This window comes from Balaenoptera acutorostrata, chromosome 13 (genome assembly GCF_949987535.1).
Source record: "Balaenoptera acutorostrata chromosome 13, mBalAcu1.1, whole genome shotgun sequence".
Taxonomy (NCBI): Eukaryota; Metazoa; Chordata; class Mammalia; order Artiodactyla; family Balaenopteridae; genus Balaenoptera; species Balaenoptera acutorostrata.
Genome location: NC_080076.1, coordinates 76084723 through 76110758, shown reverse-complemented (window position 1 = coordinate 76110758; position 26036 = coordinate 76084723). Strand labels below are relative to the sequence as shown.

Sequence of the window (26036 nt, the reverse complement as noted above, 5' to 3'; positions counted from 1 at the left end):
TTTCACCGTGGGGACAAGGACATTGGCAGCAGAAGTTCTGGGAAGTACTCCTTGGCGTGAGCCCTCCCAGAGTCTGTCATTAGCCCCACCAAAGAGCCCGGGTAGGCTCCAGTGTTGGGTCGCCTCAGGCCAAACAACCAACAGGGAGGGAACCCAGCCCCATCCATCAGCAGTCAAGCGGATTAAAGTTTTACTGAGCTCTGCCCACCACAGCAACAGCCAGCTCTACCCACCACCAGTCCCTCCCCTCAGGAAGCCTACACAAGCCTCTTAGATAGCCTCAGCCACCAGAGGGCAGACAGCAGAAGCAAGAAAAACTACAATCCTGCAGCCTGTGGAACAAAAACCACATTCACAGAAAGATAGACAAGATGAAAAGGCAGAGGGCTATGTAGCAGATGGAGGAACAAGGTAAAACCCCAGAAAAACAACTAAATGAAGTGGAGGTAGGCAACCTTCCAGAAAAAGAATTCAGAATAATGATAGTGAAGATCCAGGACCTTGGAAAAAGAATGGAGGCAAAGACTGAGAAGATGCAAGAAATGTTTAACAAAGACCTAGAAGAATTAAAGAACAAACAAACAGAGATGACCAATACAATAACTGAAATGAAAACTACACTAGAAGGAATCAATAGCAGAATAACTGAGGCAGAAGAATGGATAAGTGACCTGGAAGATAGAATGGTGGAATTCACTGCTGCAGAACAGAATAAAGAAAAAAGAATGAAAAGAAATGAAGACAGCCTAAGAGACCTCTGGGACAACATTAAACGCAACAACATTCGCGTTATAGGGGTCCCAGAAGAAGAGAGAGAGAAAGGACCTGAGAAAATATTTGAAGAGATTATAGTCGAAAACTTCCCTAACATGGGAAAGGAAATAGCCACCCAAGTCCAGGAAGTGCAGTGAGTCCCATATAGGATAAGCCCAAGGAGAAACACGCCAAGACATGTAGTAATCAAATTGGCAAAAATTAAAGAAAAATTATTGAAAGCAGCAAGGGAAAAACGACAAATAACATACAAGGGAACTCCCATAAGGTTAACAGCTGATTTCTCAGCAGAAACTCTACAAGCCAGAAGGGAGTGGCATGATGTACTTAAAGTGATGAAAGGGAAGAGCCTACTACCAAGATTACTCTGCCCGGCAAGGATCTCATTCAGATTTGATGGAGATATCAAAAGCTTTACAGACAAGCAAAAGCCAAGAGAATTCAGCACAACCAAACCAGCTCTACAACAAATGCTAAAGGAACTTCTCTAAGTGGGAAACACAAGAGAAGAAAAGGACCTACAACAACAAACCCAAAAGAAGAAAATGGTCATAGGAACATACATATAGATGATTACCTTAAACGTGAATGGATTAAAGGCTCCAACCAAAAGACACAGGCTTGCTGAATGGATACAAAAACAAGACCCATATATATGCTGTCTACAAGAGACCCACTTCAGACCTAGGGACACATACAGACTGAAAGTGAGGGGATGGAAAAAGATATTCCATGAAAATGGAAATCAAAAGAAAGCTGGAGTAGCAATACTCATATCAGATAAAATAGACTTTAAAATAAAGAATGTTACAAGAAACAAGGAAGGACACTACATAATGATCAAGGGATCAATCCAAGAAGAAGATATAACAATTATAAATATATATGCAGTCAACACAGGAGCACCTCAATACATAAGGCAACTGCTAACTGCTGTAAAAGAGGAAATCGACAGTAACACAATAATAGTGGGGGACTTTAACACCTCACTTACACCAATGGACAGATCATCCAAAATGAAAATAAATAAGGAAACAGAAGCTTTAAATGACACAATAGACCAGATAGATTTAATTGATATTTATAGGACAGTCCATCCAAAAACAGCAGATTACACTTTCTTCTCAAGTGCTCATGGAACATTCTCCAGGATAGATCACATCTTGGGTCACAAATCAAGCCTCAGTAAATGTAAGAAAATTGAAATCATATCAAGCATCTTTTCTGACCACAACTCTATGAGATTAGAAATGAATCATAGGGGAAAAAACGTAAAAAACACAAACACATGGAGGCTAAACACTACATTACTAAATAACCAAGAGATCACTGAAGAACTCAAAGAGGAAATCAAGAAATACCTAGAGACAAATGACAATGAAAACACGACAGTCCAAAACCTATGGGATGCAGAAAAAGCAGTTCTAAGAGGGAAGTTTATAGCTATACAAGCCTACCTCAAGAAACAAGAAAAATCTCAAATAAATAATCTAACCTTACACCTAAAGGAACTAGAGAAACAACAACAAACAAAACCCAAAATTAGCAGAAGGAAGGAAATCATAAAGATCAGAGCAGAAATAAATGAAATAGAAACAAAGAAAACAATAGCAAAGATCAATAAAACTAAAAGCTGGTTGTTTGAGAAGATAAACAAAATTGATAAGCCATTAGCCAGACTCATCAAGAAAAAAAGGGAGAGGACTCAAATCAATAAAATCAGAAATGAAAAAGGAGAAGTTCCAACAGACACCACAGAAATACAAAGCATCCTAAGAGACTACTACAAGCAACTTTATGCCAATAAAATGGACAACCTGGAAGAAATGGACAAATTCTTAGAAAGGTATAACCTTCCAAGACTGAACCAGGAAGAAAAAGAAAATATGAACAGACCAATTACAAGTAATGAAATGGAAACTGTGATTAAAAATCTTCTAACAAACAAAAGTCCAGGACCAGATGGCTTCACAGGTGAATTCTATCAAACATTTAGAGAAGAGCTAACACCTATCCTTCTCAAACTCTTCCAAAAAATTGCAGAGGAAGGAACACTCCCAAACTCATTCTATGAGGCCACCATCACCCTGATACCAAAACCAGACAAAGACACTACAAAAAAAAGAAAATTACAGACCAATATCACTGATGAATATAGATGTAAAAATCCTCAACAAAATACTAGCAAACAGAATCCAACAACACAGTAAAAGGATCATACACCATGATCAAGTGGGATTTATCTCAGGGATGCAAGGATTCTTCAATATACACAAATCAATCAATGTGATACACCATATTAACAAATTGAAGAATAAAAACCATGTGATCATCTCAATAGATGCAGAAAAAGCTTTTGACAAAATTCAACACCCATTTATGATAAAAACTCTCCAGAAAGTGGGCATAGAGGGAAACTACCTCAACATAATAAAGGCCATATATGACAAACCCACAGCAAACATCATTCTCAATGGTGAAAAACTGAAAGCATTTCCTCTAAGATCAGGAACGAGACAAGGATGTCCACTCTCACCACTAGTATTCAACATAGTTTGGGAAGTCCTAGCCACGGCCATCAGAGAAGAAAAAGAGATAAAAGGAATACAAATTGGAAAAGAAGAAGTAAAACTGTCACTGTTTGCAGATGACATGATACTATACATAGAGAATCCTAAAACTGCCACCAGAAAACTGCTAGAGCTAATTAGTGAATATGGTAAAGTTGCAAGATACAAAATTAATGCACAGAAATCTCTTGCATTCCTATACACTAATGATGAAACATCTGAAAGAGAAATTATGGAAACACTCCCATTTACCACTGCAACAAAAAGAATAAAATACCTAGGAATAAACCTACCTAGGGAGACAAAAGACCTGTATGCAGAAAACTATAAGACACTGATGAAAGAAATTAAAGATGATACCAACAGATGGAGAGATATACCATGTTCTTGGATTGGAAGAATCAACATTGTGAAAATGACTATACTACCCAAAGCAATCTACAGATTCAATGCAATCCCTATCAAATTACCAATGGCATTTTTTACGGAGCTAGAACAAATCATCTTAAAATTTGTATGGAGACACAAAAGACCCCGAATAGCCAAAGCAGTCTTGAGGGAAAAAAATGGAGCTGGAGGAATCAGACTCCCTGACTTCTGACTATACTACAAAGCTACAGTAATCAAGACAATATGGTACTGGCACAAAAACAGAAACATAGATCAATGGAACAAGATAGAAAGCCCAGAGATAAACCCACGCACCTATGGTCAACTAATCTATGACAAAGGAGGCAAAGATATACAATGGAGAAAAGACAGTCTCTTCAGTAAGTGGTGCTGGGAAAACTGGACAGCTACATGTAAAAGAACGAAATTAGAATACTCCCTAACACCATACACAAAAATAAACTCAAAATGGATTAGAGACCTAAATATAAGACTGGACACTATAAAACTCTTAGAGGAAAATATAGGAAGAACACTCTTTGACATAAATCACAGCAAGATCTTTTTTGATCCACCTCCTAGAGTAATGGAAATAAAAACAAAAATAAACAAATGGGACCTAATGAAACTTCAAAGCTTTTGCACAGCAAAGGAAACCATAAACAAGACAAAAAGACAACCCTCAGAATGGGAGAAAATATTTGCAAACGAATCAACGGACAAAGGATTAATCTCCAAAATATATAAACAGCTCATTCAGCTCAATATGAAAGAAACAAACACCCCAATCCAAAAATGGGCAGAAGACCTAAATAGACATTTCTCCAAAGAAGACATACAGACGGCCACAAAGCACATGAAAAGATGCTCAACATCACTAATTGTTAGAGAAATGCAAATCAAAACTACAATGAGGGCTTCCCTGGTGGCGCAGTGGTTGAGAATCTGCCTGCTAATGCAGGGGACGCGGGTTCGAGCCCTGGTCTGGGAAGATCCCACATGCCACGGAGCAGCTGGGCCCGTGAGCCACAACTACTGAGCCTTCGCGTCTGGAGCCTGTGCCCCGCGACGGGAGGGGCCGCGATAGTGAGAGGCCCGCGCACCGCGATGAAGAGCGGTCCCTGCACCGCGATGAAGAGTGGCCCCCGCTTGCTGTAACTGGAGAAAGCCCTCGCACGAACCGAAGACCCAACACAGCCAAAAATAAAGAAATAAATAAATAAAGTAGCTATTAAAAAAAAAAAAAACTACAATGAGGTATCACCTCACACCAGTTAGAATGGGCATCATCAGAAAATCTACAAACAACAAATGCTGGAGAGGGTGTGGAGAAAAGGGAACCCTCTTGCACTGTTGGTGGGAATGTAAATTGATACAGCCACTATGGAGAACAATATGGAGGTTCCTTAAAAAACTAAAACTAGAATTACCATATGACCCAGCAATCCCACGACTGGGCATATACCCAGAGAAAACCGTAATTCAAAAAGACACATGCACCCGAATGTTCATTGCAGCACTATTTACAATAGCCAGGTCATGGAAGCAACCTAAATGCTCATCAACAGACGAATGGATGAGGAAGTTGTGGTACATATATACAATGGAATATTACTCAGCCATAAAAAGGAACAAAATTGAGTCATTTGTTGAGACGTGGATGGATCTAGAGACTGTCATACAGAGTGAAGTAAGTCAGAAAGAGAAAAATATCGTATATTAACGCATGTATGTGGAACCTAGAAAAATGGTACAGATGAGCCGGTTTGCAGGGCAGAAGTTGAGACACAGATGTAGAGAACGAACATATGGACACCAAGGGGGGAAAACTGCGGTGGGGTGGGGATGGTGGTATGCTGAATCGGGCGATTGGGATTGACATGTATACACTGATGTGTATGAAATTGATGACTAATAAGAACCTGCAGTATAAAAAAACAAACAAAACAACTAATACTAAACTTTCATTGGGTTATTTGTATGAAAATATGTTAATATAAATGTTTCAGACATTACATGAAATTTCTAAAAATCTTATATGTTCTGGTATAATGTTATAAGTCATAATCCTAGTTATTACTTTAAAATGTATATCTCAGAAATAACTAATTTTCTTGTCAACTGCATTATTATGAACTTTCATCAAATCTTTAACTGTGGTCATTTTTAAGTCTTTTGTCATTTACAGACAGTTCTGGGTGTACTCTGATGCTTTTGCAAATATGTTCCTATAAAAGGGGTTGATCTTCAAGAAATTCATGGAAAAGACCCTGACAAGTACAGGTTTCTGGTAACTGACTGTACTGCTGAAATGAATGAATAAGCATTTTCAGAACTCTAATGAAAAACTGATGAACTCATAAAAGTGCTAACAAAAGATCAAGATGAAAAAAAAATTAATTACATGGGACTGAGTGAACTGATGAGGATGAGTATAATTTTTGTGACTTTCTGTTTGAATTAAAAAAAAAATCCCACACGGACGCAGAGGCAAAGAATATACAAATCAATTTTCACTGCAAAGTAAAGGAGCTGTTACAGTGGAGGATTACTGGACTGAATGTCAATATTATGACATAGTATGAGTGTGTTTCATGTTTGGTAATTGCAATCATTGTTGCTTTTGTTGTGGTCATCCATGTACAATGCTTGGTGTCAGTCTATTTATCTCTTGTAAAAATAAAATACACTGTGTGTGTGTGAAAAAATAAATAAATAAATAAATAATGAATTCCAGTGGCAACCAAAAAAAAAAAAAAAGAGATAAGGGCCCAATTCTTCAAACAGACATCTTAAAGAATCTGCCTGGTTTCAGATAAATTTGGAAATTTGGAAAAAGACTTTATCTGGGGCCTTGACAATACCCAGGAAGAAGGAGCTCTGGCCACTGCTTATTGAGGTCCTCCTACATGCCAGTTATTCAGCACTGATTATCTCAAGAACAGCATTTTATTACCTCCATTTTAGAGACTGAATCTCAGCTTTATCAGAGAGGTTACATGGCTAGTAAAAACGTCCTGCCACTTTATTTTTTTTTAATTCATTAATTAATTTTTTTTTTTTTTGGCTGCATTGGGTCTTCGTTGCTGCGCGCAGGCTTTCTCTAGTTGCGGTGAGCGGGGCCTACTCTTCGTTGTGGTGCTCGGACTTCTCAGTGCAGTGGCTTCTCTTGTTGCAGAGCATGGGCTCTAGGTGTATGGGCTTCAGCAGTTGCAGCGTGTGGGTTCAGTAGTTGCGGCACGCGGGCACTAGAGCGTGCAGGCTTCAGTAGTTGCGGTACGTGGGCCCTAGAGTGCGTGGGCTTCAGTAGTTGTGGCTCACGGGCTCTAGAGCGCATGCTCAGTAGTTGTGGCACATGGGCTTAGTTGCTCTGTGGCATGTGGGATCTTCCCGGACCAGGGATCGAACCCATGTCCCCTGCACTGGCAGGCGGATTCTTAACCACCGAGCCACCAGGAAAGTCCCCTGCCACTTTAAAAAACGGTGAAGAAGGTAACAATGATGGTGGTGATGACGTGGTGATGATGGTGGAGGTGATGGTGGAGATGATGAGATGATGGTGATGACGACGGTGGTGATGGTGATGATAGCAGTTACCACTCAGTGACCCCATTTTATTCAACATGTCATCTTTGTTCAGCTCATGGGCTTTGGAGTCAGAAAGCCTGTCTTGGAGTTCCAGGTGTGACACAGAAAAAAACTCAATACATGCAAGTTGTAATTACTTATTATTATTATTACTATTATTGAATCTTCACAAAAGTCCTCAAAAGCAGTATTATTCCCATTTTATAGATGAGAAAACTGATTCGGAAAAGTCACCAGAAATCAGACTAAGTGGAAGAACTATCTCCCCAGAATCAATCCTTCCAATGTCACCTCTAGGAAATTTGTCAAATCCTTGTGTTCTTAGATAGTCCTAGATAGGACTTTCTTTTAAATGGAATCACTAATCTTTTTCACGTACATAAATACCTTGTGAAAGGAAATGTTATAGCACTAACTTAAACACGAACCCATTTGTTGAAGGAGGTCCTTAAGAGGATATGACCACCAGGTGACCTGCGAGCTGGCCCTGCGCAATTAGAAACTCCTCACCCCCTCCCCTGCCCTTGGAATATACATCCAGCCCCTCCCCCACTCCCACAGTGGGAGCTGTTACAAGGGCACAGCCTTGAGAGAGCGGGGTGTTACTGAGACCATCCAGAAGGTCTCCGTGACTGAGCCCAGTTCCGGCCTCTATAAACTTTAAGACTCTGGCGGGCGGGGGTGGAGACCTACCCTTCTTGCAGCATCCAAGACAAGCCCTGTATGTCAGTTCCCTTGCATATTACACCTGCCACCCACCAATCTGGAGTGGCTGCCTCTTTCTTCAGTCTCTCCCTGCTCTCCACCACAGTGGGGGCCAGTTTCTGAACCAACACTGTTATCACTTGTCACAAATAGAAAGTAGAAACAAATACAATATGCGTACAGAAATACCATTAGATTCTAATTAGATACAGTTACCTGGGAGTCTGAGGTCTGCTTTCTCTTTGTTGAAAAACGGAGATAAGCAAGTATTACAGAGAGGAGTTAAAGGCTACTAGCCCTGAATGAGATTTCCTTCTTCCTGTGATGGGGCTGAAAGTGAATTAAACAGGAGATGACTGTCTAGGTGGGCAACGTCCTGCCCCTCTCCTGCCCCATCACCTCCACTGCCACCCTCTGAAACAGTCTCCCACACTCTGCCCACAGTGACCTATAGCCTCGCTGAGCTGGGGAGAGCTCATGAAGGGGCTCGGCAATGGTTGTTTCTGAAAAGAGGAGCAGGAAATGGACTGGGCAGGACTCTCGAGGTCCCGCCTGACTTAAGGGGCATATTTCCAAATGCGCTGAGCAGCAGCCCGCTGGTGAAACCCAGGAGGCACATGGGAGCTCTGCTGGGAAAATGTATTTCTGCTTCCAGCTCCCGAAGGCTGGCCAGGCACCAAATCCAACCCCATGGGCCCCTCCGTCTTCGTCCAGACCTGAGTGGAGGCCACGCCTTCTCAGTGGAGGCTGAGAACCCTGGGGCAGCACCTGCGGTGAGGAGAAAGGGGACTGGGCAGGAACACAGGCACCGGAGCAGACAGGCAGGGTCTGCGTCCCGTTCCCGTCATTCCCAGCTGTCAGCCCTTGGACCAGTCTCACAGCCTTTTTGAGCCTCAGTTTCTTGATCTGCAAAACAGAGTCATAAAACCTCAAACACCTCTTCGCTGGGCTGCAAGGACTGGGCGAGATGGTGGCACGTGAGGTTCTCAGCAGAGCACCTGGCCCTGAGAAGGTGCTGAACAAATCTGAATTCCCTTCTCCACCTGCAAAACCAAAGAGGGCACCATTCACCCCAACCCGGATTGCCCCGTCCTGGGGCTGCAGGGACTCCTCCAGCAGATGTGTCTGTTGCTTCACGGAGAGCATGTGTGGAAGGGACAGCGAACTGGTGAACTCCGGATGCCAGTCACACCCAGGGACTCTGAGCCCACCGAGGTCGTTTCTCCTCCAAGGAAAGGCGGACACACGCTGGGCTCAGCACTTCCCACCAACCTACCCAAAGCCGGGGACAGAGCTATCCTCGGAATGCCACCGAGGTCGGAGATGCCAGTACGCAGAGGGCTCCAGCCCCCGTGAAGCCACCACCAAACGAACGAGGACAGCCACCAAGCAGGGAGCGTGTGCCGTGTGCCAGGCACCGTGCCAGCACTTCCCCCGCCTCCTCGCTTTCCTCTTCTGAGCCCCTGAGATCACTCAGATATGGAACGGGGTAGGTAAGGTCTCATCTCCTGTCCAAGGTGGTTCCAGGAGGGAGGGGCAGAGGGGGAGCCCCCCCTCCCCTGCTGACGTCACACCGTGTGCAGCCACCCGCTGTTCTGTGCCAGCAGAGGTCTGTGTGATCACTGCTCCGGCCTAAGAGAGCTGGCAGCAGGAAGCGTGCAATAAACATTAACATGGTGAGTGATGAAATGAAACAAGGAGTCAACGACGAAATTAACATTTCTCACTGATGGCCAGCCCTGCCCAAAGTGGCAGATCTCCAAGATTTGGGAGAGAGAAACACTGTGTTTCCCTCTCCCCCACAAACCAGCCCATCTGAACCTTAGAGCTGCCTTCTCTAACAGGAAAGGTCAAATAGAAGATAAAACAAAAGGGAGAGAGGCAGAGAGACACAGAGAGGGAGAGTCAACGAGCCAGAGATGGAAACAGAGAGACAGGACCAAAAAAATCTTGGAGGGGAGGGTCTGTGGATTTTTCCCAGCCTCGTAGCCCACCCCATAGGGGATCACACACTCTATCAGGATGCTTTCTTGCCATACAGCAGGAGGCGAGGAGGCTGTGCCCAGAATGATCCCAATGCCAAGTGCAGAGATCATTTCAGGCATGTGCGTTTGGCTGCAGCCATTCTGCTGGTCACTGGTGGGAAACAGGACCCCGTGGCAGGCGGGCCCAGGGTTCGGCTCTGCGATGGGCTTTCTCATGCACACCATCTAGGAGTCCTCTGCCTCTTCTTCTGCAAACATCACACAAGGACATGTGATGGTGACCCACAGGAAATGCTCCCTGGTGCCCCACCCGTCACCTATCCTCTGTCTCACCCATCCAAGAAAAAAGAATCAGAACGCAAACGCCCAACAGTATTACAAAGGCGACCTTAACATCACAGCATCAGACAGCAGCACCTACAGTACCCCTTCCCAGGGCCAGGCACTGGGCTTGAGCACTGGACACCGCTGCCTCATTTAACCCTCCCTGCAGCCCTACGAGGTCAATGCTAATATCGCCCCTTGACTTATGAGAACACTGAGCCGCAGAGAGGGTGACCTTCCAAGGTCATGCAGCTGGTAAGTGGCAGAGGCAGGATCTGAACTCAAGCCTTCTCACTCCAGCTCTCAATATGCTAACCATGGGCCTGTGCAGAGGAGCTTTCTCTCATAAGGGGGTATTGTTCTGAAACCAGAGTCTAAGGTGAAATACCAAGTACCCTTAAAATTACCCTTGAGGCTCTCTTAAATTGTACAGTACTGTAGCATATTTCCCTAAGTCCAACACTGCCAGCTTCCCCTCCAGTGGAACACCAAAGGAAATGGGTGGCTTGCCTTTAGGGCCCATGACATATGAAAAAATATGTATCTGTAACCACTGGCCTCACATTTGCCTTTGCATGGCTGGATTTACATAAATACAATGCATGTCTGATAAGACCGCCCACCCTTGAAACAGTTCTATATTAAAGAACTACTTGCAAATACCAGTTCTATTACTATGCTCAGTAGCAAATGGCCCATGCACCTCGCCATGGCCTGGAGGATGCACACCTGGACGTGTCTATATGGAGCGGGAGGACGCTTGTATGACCTTGGCTCATCTCCCAACTGCCTTGCGAGGTCTGCAGGCTGAATACTGTTAGGCCTGATTTATAGTAGAGGCCACCAAGACCCAGAAAGGGACACCGCCCTGCCTTGAGTCACACAACTGGTAAACGGCTGAGCTAGAACTTGAGTCTAGGTCCCCGGACCCCCAGGTCATGGCATGGGGTTAAGGGCAGCTCTGCTACTCCCAATATCCCACGTTAGACCTAGCTTGAGCACACACGTGGGCTGTAGGTCAGGTCAAAAGGAAACAGGGGCAGACTTCAGAAGGCAACATAGTGGGCGGACCAGAGCAGGGCTGTTGCTTCTCCACAGTACCCCCTGGTGCTCACTGTGCGCCCTACAGCTGAGGGCCTTCTCTCGTACTGGCATTTGCTGAAGAACAGGGCATGGGAGGATGTGGAACGGATTAACATTCCCGGCCTTCAAGCAGCGACGAAGGTAAGGCCCTCCGAGTGCGATAACTCGGGTGCGTGCTCTATGCTGCCCCCCAGAGGTCCCTAGTGGGATGGAGCCCCAGTTGCCCACGCGGCAGCTGGTTTTGGTGACACTCTTTTTGGCTGCCTTCCTTCCCTACTTCCCTTCCTCACGCCCCTCCCAGGACTTCCTGGGATCACCTCCCACATGAAAGTCTATCCCTTGAACCCTTGTCTCAGCAGCTGCACCCATTTAAAGTGCCAAGGCTCAGAGAGGGCCTCAGAAGGTTCTCTGAAAGGGAGCCAAGTTCTTGGCACGCTGCTCTGTTGTGTGTGCGCCTTTGTCTATCATTCAGAAGCCATCTGCACATCTGAGGTGAGACCTGGCCCCAGCCAATGTGCTACCAACGGCAGGGCTGAGTCAGAAACTCCCCGGGTGGCCAAAGGGATATGGAGCGGGGCACACAAGCCACACGGCTGGGGCTCAGAGTTTCCCAAAGGGGCTCCTCATAGCGGTTGTTCCATGGAACGTTCATCAGCGTCACGGGGGAAAAATGAATTCTGCATTATACCAATGTGGGCATCGCTTTGGTGAAACAAGTTTCTTAACTTTGGGCCATCTCAGAGCCTTTAAAGTATATCATATGAAGCTCCAAGAAGGGGATGTTCTGTTCAGACTTATTTGGCCTTGGAAGGCTTTTATAGAATATCTTGATCTAATGTCCCAGGAGACACCGGTTTAGGAAATACTGGCTTAGCTGAGAGAGCCCTCGATTGCCTCGATTGCCGCAGGTGACCGCAGGCAAACTGCTTTACCTGAGTCACTTGCCCAAGATCACTCTGCCGGTAAGAGGCAGGCGGGGATTTGAATAGAAGAATGAATAAAGGAGGAACGAGAAAAAGAAAAAAGAAAAAAGAAAAGAAGGAGTAAGGGAAAGTTATGGAACTGTAGTTTCTGAGCTGCTCAGATCCACCTGCAAAGGCAGGTTTTTCCCTTTATGCTCAATACAAAAAAAAAAAAACCGAGAAAGAGGAAAAAATAACATGACCATTCTCCCCTCATGCACCGTGAGTTCAATTGCTATCAATTACTGTGACCTCCTGCATTTATTAATAACCAAGTTATTTCTCCTTCCGACAGTAGCCATGCTGCTGCTGAACTACTGAACGTGATGTGACTTATTTATAACGCCGGCACTCCCGGTTCACATTTCCTCACACAGAGGTTTACAGTTCGGAGGCCTATGAAGGAGGAGCACCTGCAGGGAACAGACAAGCCTAAAAGGCTGTGGGTGCTACGAGAAAAGGCAGCACTCCAGAAAGACTGCACAGGTTCAAATCCGACCTCCGCTGCCAAAAGCCACGTGATGTTGGGGAAACCGTGTCACCTCTTTGAGCCTCAGTTGCCTCCCCTGTAAAATGGGACTCTACCCCATGGAGTCCTCGTGAAGCGTCAGCGTGGTTCCAGGTGCAGATCGCTTAGCACAGGATCTGCTGGATAAATGTCTAGGATTATGATCACACTCTGAGAATTCTGCCCAGGGGCGTCAGGTCAAGTTCAATTGCTGGGATCCTGGAAAATGGGACCGTCTTAAAGGCCAAAACTTTGAGTCTCTTCCTGCATCTTAGGGCTCCCACCTGTTCCTGCTGCCCCCGGGTGCCACGCAGCCCTGCAAACCTGGACAGACCTTAGATAAAGTCACCTGTCCATCTGCGGTCAGCGCACCCCATAAGGCCTGGCCAACAAGCCGTCAATAAGTCGCTGCTGAGTCACTCATAATCCAACATAAATCACTGCTCACGCCCTATCAACTGGAAAGACAACACTTGGACCACCCCTGATGCTCTAGCGTTCTGGACAAAAAGGGCTTGCTGGACAGATCAGCTGGGGCAGCATCCAATTAAACCAACCAAAATGGGCTGCTTCCCTGCAGGACTGCTCTAACCTTGAGTATGCCAATGTGCTTCGGGAGTTGACAGGAGAAGGGGAGCATGGGTAGGGGTCTCCTGGACTAATTTGATCAAGAGGCTGAAGGAGAAAAGCGTGGCATCTTTGGGATGGTGGGCAGTTGTGGAAAGAACCAGAGGCTGGGCATCCAAAGGCAGTTTCCGCCTGGCTGCGAGATCTCAAAGAGGAAATCTCACCTCTCTGAGCCTCAGTTTCCACATCTGTACAATGGGATGGTTCCTCTCCCAATGGGTCATTATAAGGATGAAACAAGACACTGGGTGTGAAACTGCCTGGGAGTGTCCCCAGAGCAGGTAATCCGACCTGAGAAGCAGAGTCACCAGGGAGACCTCAGTCGAAGGCGTCACTCATCACCTTGGGGGAACTGCAGGAGCAAAGGCTCAGGGGTGGGACCAACAGCCAGTGAGTGACCTGTGTGAGGTCACACAGCTAGTGAGGCAGAAGCCAGGATTAAACCCGGCTCTGGCTGGCCCCCAGTCCAACATTCTTTCCATATTCAAGGGTCCCTCACCAAGGTAGACTGAGCAGGGGTCCCTCAACTTATCACACTGTCTCCTTTGAAGCTGGGGCCCAAGGGAAGCCCAGGAACAACAGCTGGTGTTTCCCGAGTACTCACCACATGCCTGGCCCTGTGCTAAGCACTTAATCTCATCAGTGTAAGAACCATATGAAAAGGTATGATGACTAATTCCCCATTTATTGATGACCACTGTGGATCATCCAGCAGAACGTGGCATGAAGAATAGGGAGAAAGGCTTCAAAGACAGAACTCCTCGGTCCCAAATTGAGCTCCTCCCCTTCCTGAGTCCAGGACCTTAGATAATTGCCTTTATCTCTCTCAGCCTCCAGTGACTCACCCGTAAGATGGGTATAACCCACCATTTAGAGTTAACAAGGATTAAATGGAATAACCATGCACAGCACTTAAGTCAAGCCTGGCAGAGAGCAGAGTCTCAGTAAACAGTAACAGTTACTAATCCCATCACTAGCATCATCATCATTGCTGTCAGCAGTATTGTTATGCTCTGTCACTGAAGGGTGAGACATGCATGTACGGTGAGGTCCTCACTGAGTCACAGCCTCCTGGAGTCTCTGATGAGCAAGGCTAAACGAGACGCCAGAGAGTGTCCATCATCCCCACTGGGCAAGTCCTTTCCCCTCTCTGAGCCTCAGTTTCCTCATCTGTAAAATGGGGTAATGGTGCCTACTCCAGGGGATCACTGAGATGGCCAAAGCTCTTAGAATAGTACCTGCACCTTGTAAGCACTGGATAAATGTCAGCTGCTGTTATTACTTATGGGAAACAGAGGCCAGAAAGAGGGGAGGGCCACCCAGCAAGAGTGGCTAAGCCAACCTGAAGTCGGGTCTCTCGGGGGTTCCATCCTCCTCCCCCTGCCCTCCTGAAGCCCGGGGCTGCCGGCAGGGAAGCCTTCTAGCATCAGCCACTTCAGGGGTTTGTGGCTTTTATAATATAACTGTTTACATCCCACAGCCGCCATTCCAGCTTAACAAATGAATTCAGTATGCTTAGAAAATCAATCCTTGCCTGTGGCCCAGAATAGGCCTGGCTTTGGCAGCTGTCGGGCAGGGAGCCAAGCCACCAGCTGGGGGCCTGTGGGCGTGGGAAGGCAGGCGGAGGACAGGGTCCAGGCAGGGACCAGCCTCGGGGGTGTGGGGCCTGCTCCAGGGCCACGTGGTAATCCTCTCTCAATCCCGCAGCACCGGTGCCGGGGTCTGAGGTTGGCGCCTCGCAGACGGGGACACGGAGGCCTCAGGCCTTGCTCGGGCCACCACACCTCTGCTCACCGAGGCTCTTCTGGCTGGAGCATCCTCCCTGATTTCCGCTCTGTTTGGGAGATTCGGTTCAACGGTCCCAGGCCCTAGGACCCCTTGGGCGCCCCGCCTGACCCCTCTGAACTTTGGGTGTCTCCTGCCTCGAATTTTCTCCTGGCGTCTCCAACGTGCCTGTCTGGGTCTCCCTCCCTTGATCAGACGGAAGTTTTGTCTTGGAATGTAAGAACGGCTTTGCCGAGGGCCTACCATCCAATAGGCATAGAGGAGAAGAAGAAAAGGAAGAGAGAAGGAGGGAGAGGAGAGAGAGGAAGGAGAGCAGTAAGGGGGGAGCGGAGGAGGAAGAGGGCGAGTGGGGGAGGAGGAGGAGGATGAAGAAAAGGAGGCCGCGGGGGCGGGGGGGGTAGGATGGAGCAGCAAGAACGCAGCCACGGCCCAGGTGTTCAGAGAGCCAGACTCCAGTCTCACATCCCCCCCAGGCTTGTGAGGCTGCAGTGAGCCGACCCTTGTGAATACAGGCAGGGGAATCGAGCCGTGTCCATGGAAATGTTCACCCTCAAACACGCCCCCTGGTCCAGCAGGCCCAGGCCCAGGCCACCACGGCTCCAGAACGCTCCCCCCTGCACCGCCTCCACATACAGGGATGTATGCCCACGTGGCGCTGTTTAGAACCCCCCAAGGCAGGAGACTGCCCAAACGCTCGTCAGCTGGAGAAGCGCGACATCGACTGAGGCCCCCTCGCCGGGCAAGCCCTGCAGTTAAGGGAGAGAACAAGGGGCGCTGCTGTGAGCCACGGGCAGAGAGGCCCACGCCGCGCCGGCACGGGGAGCAGCAGAGCACGTGGAAATGGAGCCGGTGTGAACTTGTTTATATTGTAACAGCACCAGCCAGCCACCCCCGTAGTTGTCACGTGCACAGGTGTAGCTCGTGCTCAGTCTAAAAGGCCTGAGGGTGAGGCCTACACTGGGGACACAGTGACACAGCCACAGCCACTCTCTGCTTTTGAGAGGGACTGCAGCCACGTCCGCAGCCACAGCTGGGGGAAGGGGTCAGGGACTCGATGTGTTACTGTTCCAGCTACTTATGAATCTATGATGATTTCAAATCAAAAAGTTTAAGAGAAAAAAAAAAGCCAGCCTGTTAGGGCAGTGGAACTAGCCTGGATCACACGGTCATGGTGGACACACGACATGACATGACACACTTGTCAAATCCCAGAGAATGTACAACACCAAGGGCGAACCCCAAGGTAAACTGGGGACTTCGGTTAATAACTGTGTATCAGTATTGGCTCATCAGTTGTAATAAGTGTCACCTTTGCACCTTAACAACGGTCACCTTTGAGGTCAGGAGGATCAAGGGAGTGGGGGGGACCTGCTTTCGACATTCTGTGTTCATCTGTATTGTTTCCATTTTTCATAGGAAGACAACCTTACAGTATTATTTGTGCAGTTATTTTAAAACAATAAAAAGAGTAAAGTGCGTGAATACATGGTGATCGCTTTGCGTTGACAGCATCACTGTTGCTACTCCCCGGGGCCTTCTGTGCTCAGGGTCTTATCTGGGCTTGGGGAGCATCAGGCCACCTCCTCCTATCCTTGGACGGACTCCCCTGGCTGCTAGATGTCGGCGGGGGGGTTCCCAGCAGAAGGTAGGGGGCTGGGTTCCCATCATCATGACAATCGTCTCTTCTTCCTGCGGGCCCCTCCGGGCTCCCCGAGTTACGGCCCCATCCATTCAGGGACTGATGTTTCTATTAGAACAGGCGCGGAGTGGTGGCCGACGGGCAGCCTCCCTCCATCACTCCATTACAGGCCCCCCCCCGGGTTATACATGGGCCCGACTGCATCATATATTAGGCAATGGGGTCAGCAACAAGTAGACTGGCAAATTTAGTAAAAGACAAATAAATTAAACCTCCCATCAGCCTTCAGAGCCAAAGGAAAGCAAAGCAACTCGGCCATCAAGGCAGATACCGCATCCTTGTTATTTTGGATTCTGAACAGTACTGTCATTTTTATGGAGTAATGAGGGACAGCGGGCAGAGTGACAAAGAGTCTCGGACTTTCCAGGGACAGTGTACGTCTCTTACAGCTACGGGACCACAGGGATTGGAGAGGATTAAAGACCAGCCCGAGTCATCTTTGTAGACTCAAAGCTTTGCCGGGGAAACGCCTGGATGGTGGGCAGGTTTTCCATTAACAATAATAATAGCAATAACAACAAGGGTGGCCGAGCTTTACACATTCAAACTGAATAATTTAAGCCTCCCAAGGACTGTCATCCCCAGTCTACAGATGAGGACACTGCGCCTCAGAGGTGAAGAGAGTCACAGATCACACAGGAGAGCTGGGGTGAAACACAGGGCTGCCTGGCCCCAGAGCCCATGCTATTAGCCTCGATTCCGAGCTCTCCTGCCTCGGTTCTGCTTAGCGGATGCCCTTCCAGATGAAGGAACGGAGATTGGAGACTGGGGACGGAGCTGAGAAGCTGCTCTTAGAGGGGAGGTGGAGGTCCGAGCACCCAAAATGCACCCAAGGACTGGGCCAGATGAGCGGCCTCACAGAGGAGAAGGACACTAGCTTTGGAGGCAGACAGGCACTGATTCTAACCTTGGCTCCGCCACGTGGTGCCGTTTGGCCTCGGCAAAGTTCCATAACCTCTCTGAGCCTCAGCAGCCTGAACTGCCAAGTGGGAATTCCCTCCCTACCTGTCACGGTTGCCGTGGGAATTAGAGGAGAGAACACAGGTAAGTGACTCCCAGCCTTGGGCTGACATGCAGGACAGCAAGACCCCGGGAGGATTTTGTTCAGGGAACATTCCTGAGAAGAGGGTCGTGACTGGTTTTAATCTCACGCAGCCAAGAGGTCCCGAGACAAGAGAATTGTTTCTTGCTGCAAAAAGGGCTCCGAGTTCCTCCTTGATTTACTCTCCTGTGGGAAAAGGGTCTTTAGGGGCATCAGAGGATACTGGGGGGCACTGGTAATAAAAGTAGGGAGCAGAAATCCCAGGAGCATCCTCCTGCCATCCCAGCAGGGAGCCGGCAAGTATCTCCAAGCTTTGCGACGCCCTAATTCACAACAGCAGCTCTGACAAGTGCCTGGCACTGAGCTTAGCCCTTGACATACATTTCACTTCATCTGCTTAGCAGACCTGTGAAGTCACTACTGTTTTCAATCCCATTGTATAGGTCGGAAAACTGAGTCTCAGAAAGCTTAAGTTCCTTGCTCAAGACCAACATATGGCCACACCAGTATCTCTCACCCGACATGTTCTCGAACCTCGTCACTCCCCCATCCAGGGTTGGAGTCTAGACTGCCTAGCCCTTGAAGCTGTGACATAGAGCATGGCAGCAGTGACACTGCATGATAGCTGAGGCCAGCTCAGAAGAGGTGATGCAGCTTCCATGCTGCTCTCTGGAAGCTTCCTTGGAGCCCCGAAGCCGCCAGGCCACAAGGAAGCCCGATCAGGCCCATGCTGGGACCCGAGATCTGAGACTCGGAGAGACGGAGGTGCCCAGCTAGTCCCGGCGACTCCAGCCCCACTGTTTCTGGGTCAGCCACCCTCTGACCACAGCCCAGCCGAGCCCTTCCAAACTGCAGACTCCCAGGAGCTTGGGGAGATAATAAAATGATCATTGTTCAAGCCACGGAACAACATGGGGCTGCCAGGTCATGGCAGCAAGGTCACATGACCAGTCACAAAGCTAGCAAGTGCTGGAATCCTCACTTCCACTTGAGCACAAGACCGTGTCACTCCTGACTGCTCTGACCACTACCCCACACTCTCCCTGGCCCTCAGAACCTTCCTCGAAGCTGTGGAAAGAGCACTGGACTGAGAGTCCGGAACTGGACCCCGGTTCTGAAGCTGCCGTTCACTAGCACAGAGGTTTCACCATGTGCCCTTCAGCAATGAGCTGCATTCCCTGGAGGCTTGAGTTTTCCACCCCGACCCGGCCCATGTCAGGGCAGGCTTTGATGCCAACAGAGCCAACAGATAACAAAAAGCACTTTGCAAAGAAAAGAGAGTCAGGGCTTGCTGAACCCCGCCCATGTGCCAGTGGGTGGGATGCAGCCATTACCTGACTAACGATGTAGAAGGTAGACAGGGTTTTACCATTTTATAGGCACGGAAGCTGCGGTCCAGAGAAGTGAAATCTCTTGCAGAGGTTAAATCACACAGCCAGGAGGTGGAGGAGCCTGAAGTCAAGGCCGGCTCTGCCCACTGCAGAGCCCAGCGTGTCCCTCCTCCCCCGCCCTCTCCTTGTCAAGTGAGCTCCAGAGAACAACTGTTTGCTGCCATTCAAAACCCATGGGTGCCAGCTGATTGTTCCATGGGCCACATTTTGCCAAAGGAAAGAAACACGAGGCTGGATAAATGGTTCCCTGATGGCTCCTGAGGGACGGCCCAGGCCATGAGTCTTGGTTCACAGCAAACCATCCCGCGTCAAATCACCCAGGGTTTTCTGTCTGCCATACCGAGGCAGCCCCCAGCGCCCCCTCCCACGGCCTTCCCAAGGGACCCAGCAGGGACAGTGAGCCTGAGAAACAGAAAGGAGGTGGAGACAGTGCAGACAGCGGGAAGAACGCGGCCTCTTTATGACCGGCCGGCCGAGCCAGGAGCCACCGGGCCTGCCCATGGGAGGCAGCCCAGAGCGAAAGCATTACTAGCACCGCAGCCGTGCGTGAGACCCCAGTCGGCTCTCCGCCGCCCTTTCTCCCTCTTCCAGAGGAGGCTCCGGCGAGCCCCGGAACTTGGCGGAGGTCACACACAGCTAAGTACGAGGCCAAGCTGAGACCTGAACCCAGGACTAGCTGACTTCGAGACGCCCGTGTCGCTGCTCTGCCACATTCTAGGGGGGTGCCCTCTCTGACTCTGACGCTGCCCAGGGCACTGCTGATGACAGGGTGATCCATCCAGAGCCCCACAGGCAGCCAGCCAGCCTCCTGGGGTCCAGAACACCAAGTCATACGGGCTGGAGGGACCCAGAAGGTGGTGGGGGAAGGTCACGGTGGCAGCGCCCTGCAGGAACTCAGGGGTCAGTGGGGGCCTAATGCCACTCCCCCAAGAGAGGAGACTCAGGGGCCCCCAGGAGTGTGCTGGGGCCGTGATTGATTACAATGATTTAATCAATCACGCCTGTGTAATGAAACCTCCAAAAACCCTGAACGATGGGGCTCAGAGAGCTTCCGGGTCACTGAACACACTGAGGTGCCGGGAGGGTCGCACAGTGAAGGCAGGGAAGCCCCTTGCTCTATAACTTGCCCTGCGCATCTCTTCCGTTTGGCTGTTCCTGAGTTGTATGCCTTACGATAAACAGGTGCTGGTAAGTAAAAGCCCTCCTAAGTTCTGTCAGTCATTCTAGCAAATTATCAAACCAAGGAGGGGTCTGTGGGAGCCCAACTTTATAGCTGGTCCATCAGAAGTACAGGTGGCCCAAACTTATGAACAATGTCTGAAGTGGTACAGTCTTGTGGGACCGAGCCCGTAACCTGCACTAACTCCAAGTAGTATCAGGAGTGGACTAAATTGTAGGACACCCAGTTGGTGTCCGGAGAATGAGAGGACTGGTTGGTGTAAGGAAAACCCCACACATTTGGTGCCAGAAGTGTCATGAATAAAAACAGGGCACCCCAGTGAAAAAGTGACATCACCAGCCCTTGGAGCCTGTGAGGCCAGAAGCAGCGGCACACAGGGCCAGGGAGGCCAGAGGTGTCGTCTCAGAGGTTAGGCTCAGTGCCTGGGCAGGCCTGGGTCCAAATCCCACCTCTGGCTTTAGCTGTGTGCCCTTGGGGATGAGGATGAACCTCTCTGGCAGGCCTCAGTCTCCTCATCTGTAAAATGGGCATCTAATAGTTCTCGCTCCTCCTGGGCTAGTCTAAGGCTGTGCAGTGACATCACGTCTGTAAGCACTCAGCACAGGGCCCAGGAAAACAGCTCAATTCTCCAGCAAGGAATGACCCTAACAGCCCTCTGCAAAGTCTAGGGCAGGGGAGTGATCTTTGCAGGGAGACCGGCCGTGGTTCCAAACTGCACTCTGGAACATACTAGCTGTGTGACGTCAGGTAAACCGCATTCCTCCTCTTATAAAGCCGTGAGCCGAGTCCTGTGCGCACGCGTTTGGCACTGACTCATTTAATCCTCATGACAAGCCTACCAAGTGGGTGCCATCATTAGCCCCATTTCAGAGCGGAGGAAACTGAGGATCAGAGAAGCCAAGCCAGGAGGCTGACTCTTGCCCATGGCGCTATCCTTCCTCACCAGGTTACTGTATGAATCCAATCAGATCAAAAGGCACAAGGGAGGTACAAGTGCTTTTGAAACCATCAAACGCGAAACCAATATTAGTGGTGGTTGTCGTTACTGCTGAAACAGTTCAAAAATCCTAAGTCCAGTTATAAGGGCTGAAATCTCCCCACAGGGACTGATATTGGTCTTTAAAAATAGGATCAGGACTTTCAAAATAAGTTAAGGAAGCTGGGGCTTCCCTGGTGGCGCAGTGGTTGGGAGTCTGCCTGCCAATGCAGGGGACACGGGTTCGAGCCTTGGTCCGGGAGGATCCCACATGCCGCGGAGCAACTGGGCCTGTGAGCCACAGTTACTAAGCTTGCACGTCTGGAGCCTGTGCTCCGCAACAAGAGAGGCCGTGACAGTGAGAGGCCCGCGCACCGCGATGAAGAGTGGTCCCCGCTTGCTGCAACTAGAGAAAGCCCTCACACAGAAACGAAGACCCAACACAGCCAAAGATAAATAAAATAAATAAATTAAAAAAAAAAAAAAACTTTCTGCGGAAAAAAAAAAAAAAAAAGGAAGCTGGGTGCGCTGGGAGGAGAGCATCGTTTTAATGAAAAAAAAAAAAACAACAAAAAACCCTCATTAACGGAAATGATTCTTAATATATTTTGAAATGATCTGTTATGACACAAAGCAAAGACATTTATATATGACTTTGAAATTCTTAATAGCTGATTTTAGAGCAACCTATTATGAAATCTTCCAAAGCAGAATATATAGTAAGTAAATCATCAAGCAGCCCTCTCAGGCAGACTGACAGCAGCTCCTCTTAAAATAATTTATAAGGTGGTGTGGGGGGAGGCTGGGAGGAATTATTGCCATAACCATGTACTAATAAAATATTTATAAATGTGCCTTTCTCTTTTATCGTTACAGGCAGCTACAGGTATGAGTCCCAAGCCCCCATCAGAGGGGGTGTCCCAGGAGCCCCAGGAGAAGAAAGTCAGGCATCGAACTTCTCTGGTGACAGGTCAATAGACTGGGGGCTCCCTTAGCCTCTGTTTTGTCGCATCCGAGGCAGAGAGGGTTCAAGCGTGACAATGGAAATCGGAAGGTAGGTCCCAATGGCCCTGTCCTCTCCCTAGGCTTTGCTGAGTGCCGGGAGGGAACAAGACTATTCGAGTTGAGCAAAGCAGAGAGGCATGTGGCTGTGACACCCTGGGAGAGTCACCTAACCCAGGCTCAACAGCACAATCTACTGAGGGACTGCCTGGGGCTAGAAGCGTGGATGACCTGTCCACCACCCCTCACCCTGGCCACTCCGTACATACCACCCCACACGTGTCCCTGGCCTGTCACTACAGGTACCTGTCTGCGCCTCTCTGCTTCCCTGGCTGCCGGACATGCTCAGCTCATGCATGGGGCAGGCTGGAAGGGCAGGGGGGAATGCTCCCCAGGAGCAACCTTCAACCAGGGAGAAGCAGGAGGCGGTAGATCAATATCCCAGCTCCCTCGTCCCTCGGGTAATACACGATGAGGAGACATGTCCTTCAGAGTCTCCCAGAGGTCCCCAGAGATACTGGCCCCCTACTTCCCAGAGCTAATCCACTCCTTAAGGCTCCAGCATCACCTGCCTTTCTTCCCTCACTTCCCTACTGGTTTCTCATGATACCCCCTCCCCCAAAGCCTACATGCAATTTTTGTCTCAGGGTCTGCCTCCAGGGAAAGCAGCTTAATTCAGCTTTCTCTTCTTTATTCCATTTAATCCTCACACCAACCCCAGTCTTGGCCCAATGAAAGAGGAGGCCTCTCTGAAGCTCAGAGAAGTTTGGTTTTGAACTCAAATCTGCCTCCCTCAAGCGCCCATAGCCTGGAGTTTTTTCTGGGGGGTTGCGTTGGGTCTTCATCGCTGCATGGGCTTTCCTCCAGTTGCGGGGAGCAGGGGCTACTCTTCGTTGCGGTGCGCAGGCTTCTCACTGCGGTGGCTTCTCTTGTTGCGGAGCACAGGCTCTAGAGCACGGGCTCAGTAGTTGTGGTGCACGGGCTTAGTTGCTCCGTGGCATGTGGAATCTTTCCGGACCAGGGCTTGAACCTGTGTCCCCTGCATTGGCAGGCAGATTCTTAATCACTGCACCACCAGGGAAGCCCCAGCCTGGAGTTTATTGCACCTAGACCTTCTGAGCCTCAGTTTTCTATTCGGTAAAATACGTTTGCTTCCTTCCACACATCCCCAATCTATAGATGCCTGTGCCCCAACTCTAAACCTTCAACAGCTTTTCTGATCTGAACTGTGCAATGACATCACCAATCCCCGTCCATTTACAAAGCTGGCTGATTTCCAAACGGTCAGGGCGTTGAGCATGGCCCACGGCTGATTTTTGGAAAAGGCAAGTGGCATGTGATTTTTCCATGTTTGCCCAGTTAAGCATGTCTGCCCTTGGCTTGGACCAACTGTGGACTCCCTACCTTCCCTATTTCTGACTCAGCATAACTTCTAGAGATGTCCAAAATCAAATCAGTGGACCAATGCAGCTCAAGTGTATGAAAATCAAAAGAACAGGCCACAAGGCCCACGGGTATGGGAATGGCAGGAATAACATGCCAGTATATTCCAAAGAAGTCTGCTGCCCCACAGAGGAATGGCCCAGAATGTCAGCCAGAGTCAACACAGAGCTCCAGAGGACAGACCTCCATGAACACGTGTGTCCATTCAAAAAGTAAGTTCCAACTCTATGTTCTGGGCCCAAAGGAAGCCACTCTCCACAGGAAACAGCTAGACAAGGACACAATCACAGTATAAGGTACCATAAGCCCCATGAAGGCAGGAGCAACACTGCTCTCGATATTGACCGTCTCCCCGGGACCTTTCGCAGTGCCAAAAGCAATGGCGCAAGAGTCTGGTTAGGGAAGCGAGGAGCCTTGAATGCCAATCCAAGGCATTTTACTTGACGTAGCAGACAGGAGCGCCTCGGGAGGAGTCTAAGCAGGGACTGGCACAACAGGTCTACGTTTTAGAAAGGAGCCCAGTGGTCACAGTGAGGGTGGAGCCAAGCCATCGGCAGTGATGCTACCGCAACAGTCCAAGCAAAAAAAGGATCAGCAAATACTTAGTCTAAGGTGATAGTAGTAAGAATAGGGAAGTCAGGACAGAAATGCCGTCACAGAAAGTATCTACGGGGCAAGGTCAACGACTGGATAGGGATGGGGGAGGGAGAGGGATGATGAGAACCACTTGGGGAGACCAACTTGAAGCAGGGACAATAAGCAAACAGACAGTTAAGGACGGCGAGCAGGTTTGGGAGGAGAAGGAGAGCTGCGTCAGCTCCAGCGCATATGGTGTGAGCATCGCCAAGATGTCCAGACAGAAAACATCACCTTTAGTGCGTGGACCCAGCCTTCTCTCACCCGTTTCAGGATGTCTCTTCTCAGCACAGTAACCACTAGCTACATGTGGCTATTTAAATGTACGTTACTTAGAATATAATGCAATGAACAATTCAACGCCTCGGTTGCACCAGCTGCATGTCAAAAGCTCGACAGCCACCTACAGCTAGCGGCCATCCTGCTGGACAGAGAACCTCCCCCTGTCATCACAGAAAGCTCCACTGGACAGCGCTGGGTGACGCGGTTTGCTTGAAACATCCAGCCCGCTTCCTTCTCAGCACACCTGGCTCGGCAGCCCCCCCCCCCCCCAGAGCAGTCCCAGAGATGCGGAAGATGACAGGCTGACCCTGTCCCACCTCACGGAAAGAAGGGCCTTGTCAGGCACCTGCTGGCGGAGACAGCCGGCAGCCCAGGTGAGCACGGCGGCAGGCACGTACCTTTGCAGGCCCCCGCCGCACCCAGGTGGTAGATGGCTGCCAACACCCGCCAAATGGCCCTCTGCTCGCTCTCCAAAACGCCCAGCGTCTCCATGGCGCCCTGGAGCTGGGCGAAGGCAGCCGCCGCCCTCTGCTTGCCTTCAGGCTGAGAGCAAGGGGAGAGAGGAAGACAAACAGGCCGTCACGGTGAAGGAAATGCAAACTTGCAAGTGGAAGCAGGGCTTGGTCTGGGGGGAATGTGTGGTCATTTTATGACCATGGTCAATTACCCACGATTAAGCTGGAGAGTACTGACACACAGAACTCAGGCTGCTGGGAAAGTTATAAAAATGATGTCTATCTGACTTTGGAAGGCGACATGATTTTTATTCATTCGTGTGTTCATTCAATAGATTTATTGAGGCTCTGCACTGTGCTGGGCTCTGGAGAGACAGAGATGAGCGAAATCCAGAACTTGACTTTGAGGACCTCTCAAGCTAGAAGTGGAAAGAGACGTAAAAACAACTAAGTGCGAAACTGGATAAGTGGGGGACTGTGGGATCTCAGAGGAGGGCCTGGCCGATTAATCCCACTAGAGAGAGTCAAAGAGAATGTCGCAGGAGATGAGACAAGATTGTGATTGAAGTCTGAAAGACAAATAGGCAGAGCTGACCAACTGGATGGAATAGAGGCCTGACGGGCAGAGG

At 49.1% G+C, this 26036-nt stretch overlaps 1 protein-coding gene across 1 annotated transcript in view; it reads right to left on the bottom strand.

The window, feature by feature from the left end:
* The window catches only part of LOC130704557 (unconventional myosin-XVIIIb-like), a 62470-nt gene that overhangs the window by 11480 nt on the left and 24954 nt on the right, over nucleotides 1-26036 (bottom strand). The window contains exons 8-10 of the mRNA XM_057526209.1: nucleotides 25351-25495; nucleotides 8744-8795; nucleotides 8244-8357 (exon numbers count right to left, since the gene is read on the bottom strand). Of these exons, the coding sequence (XP_057382192.1) occupies nucleotides 8297-8357; nucleotides 8744-8795; nucleotides 25351-25495 (258 nt within the window). The 3' untranslated portion in view covers nucleotides 8244-8296. The remainder of the gene's footprint in view (nucleotides 1-8243; nucleotides 8358-8743; nucleotides 8796-25350; nucleotides 25496-26036) is intronic.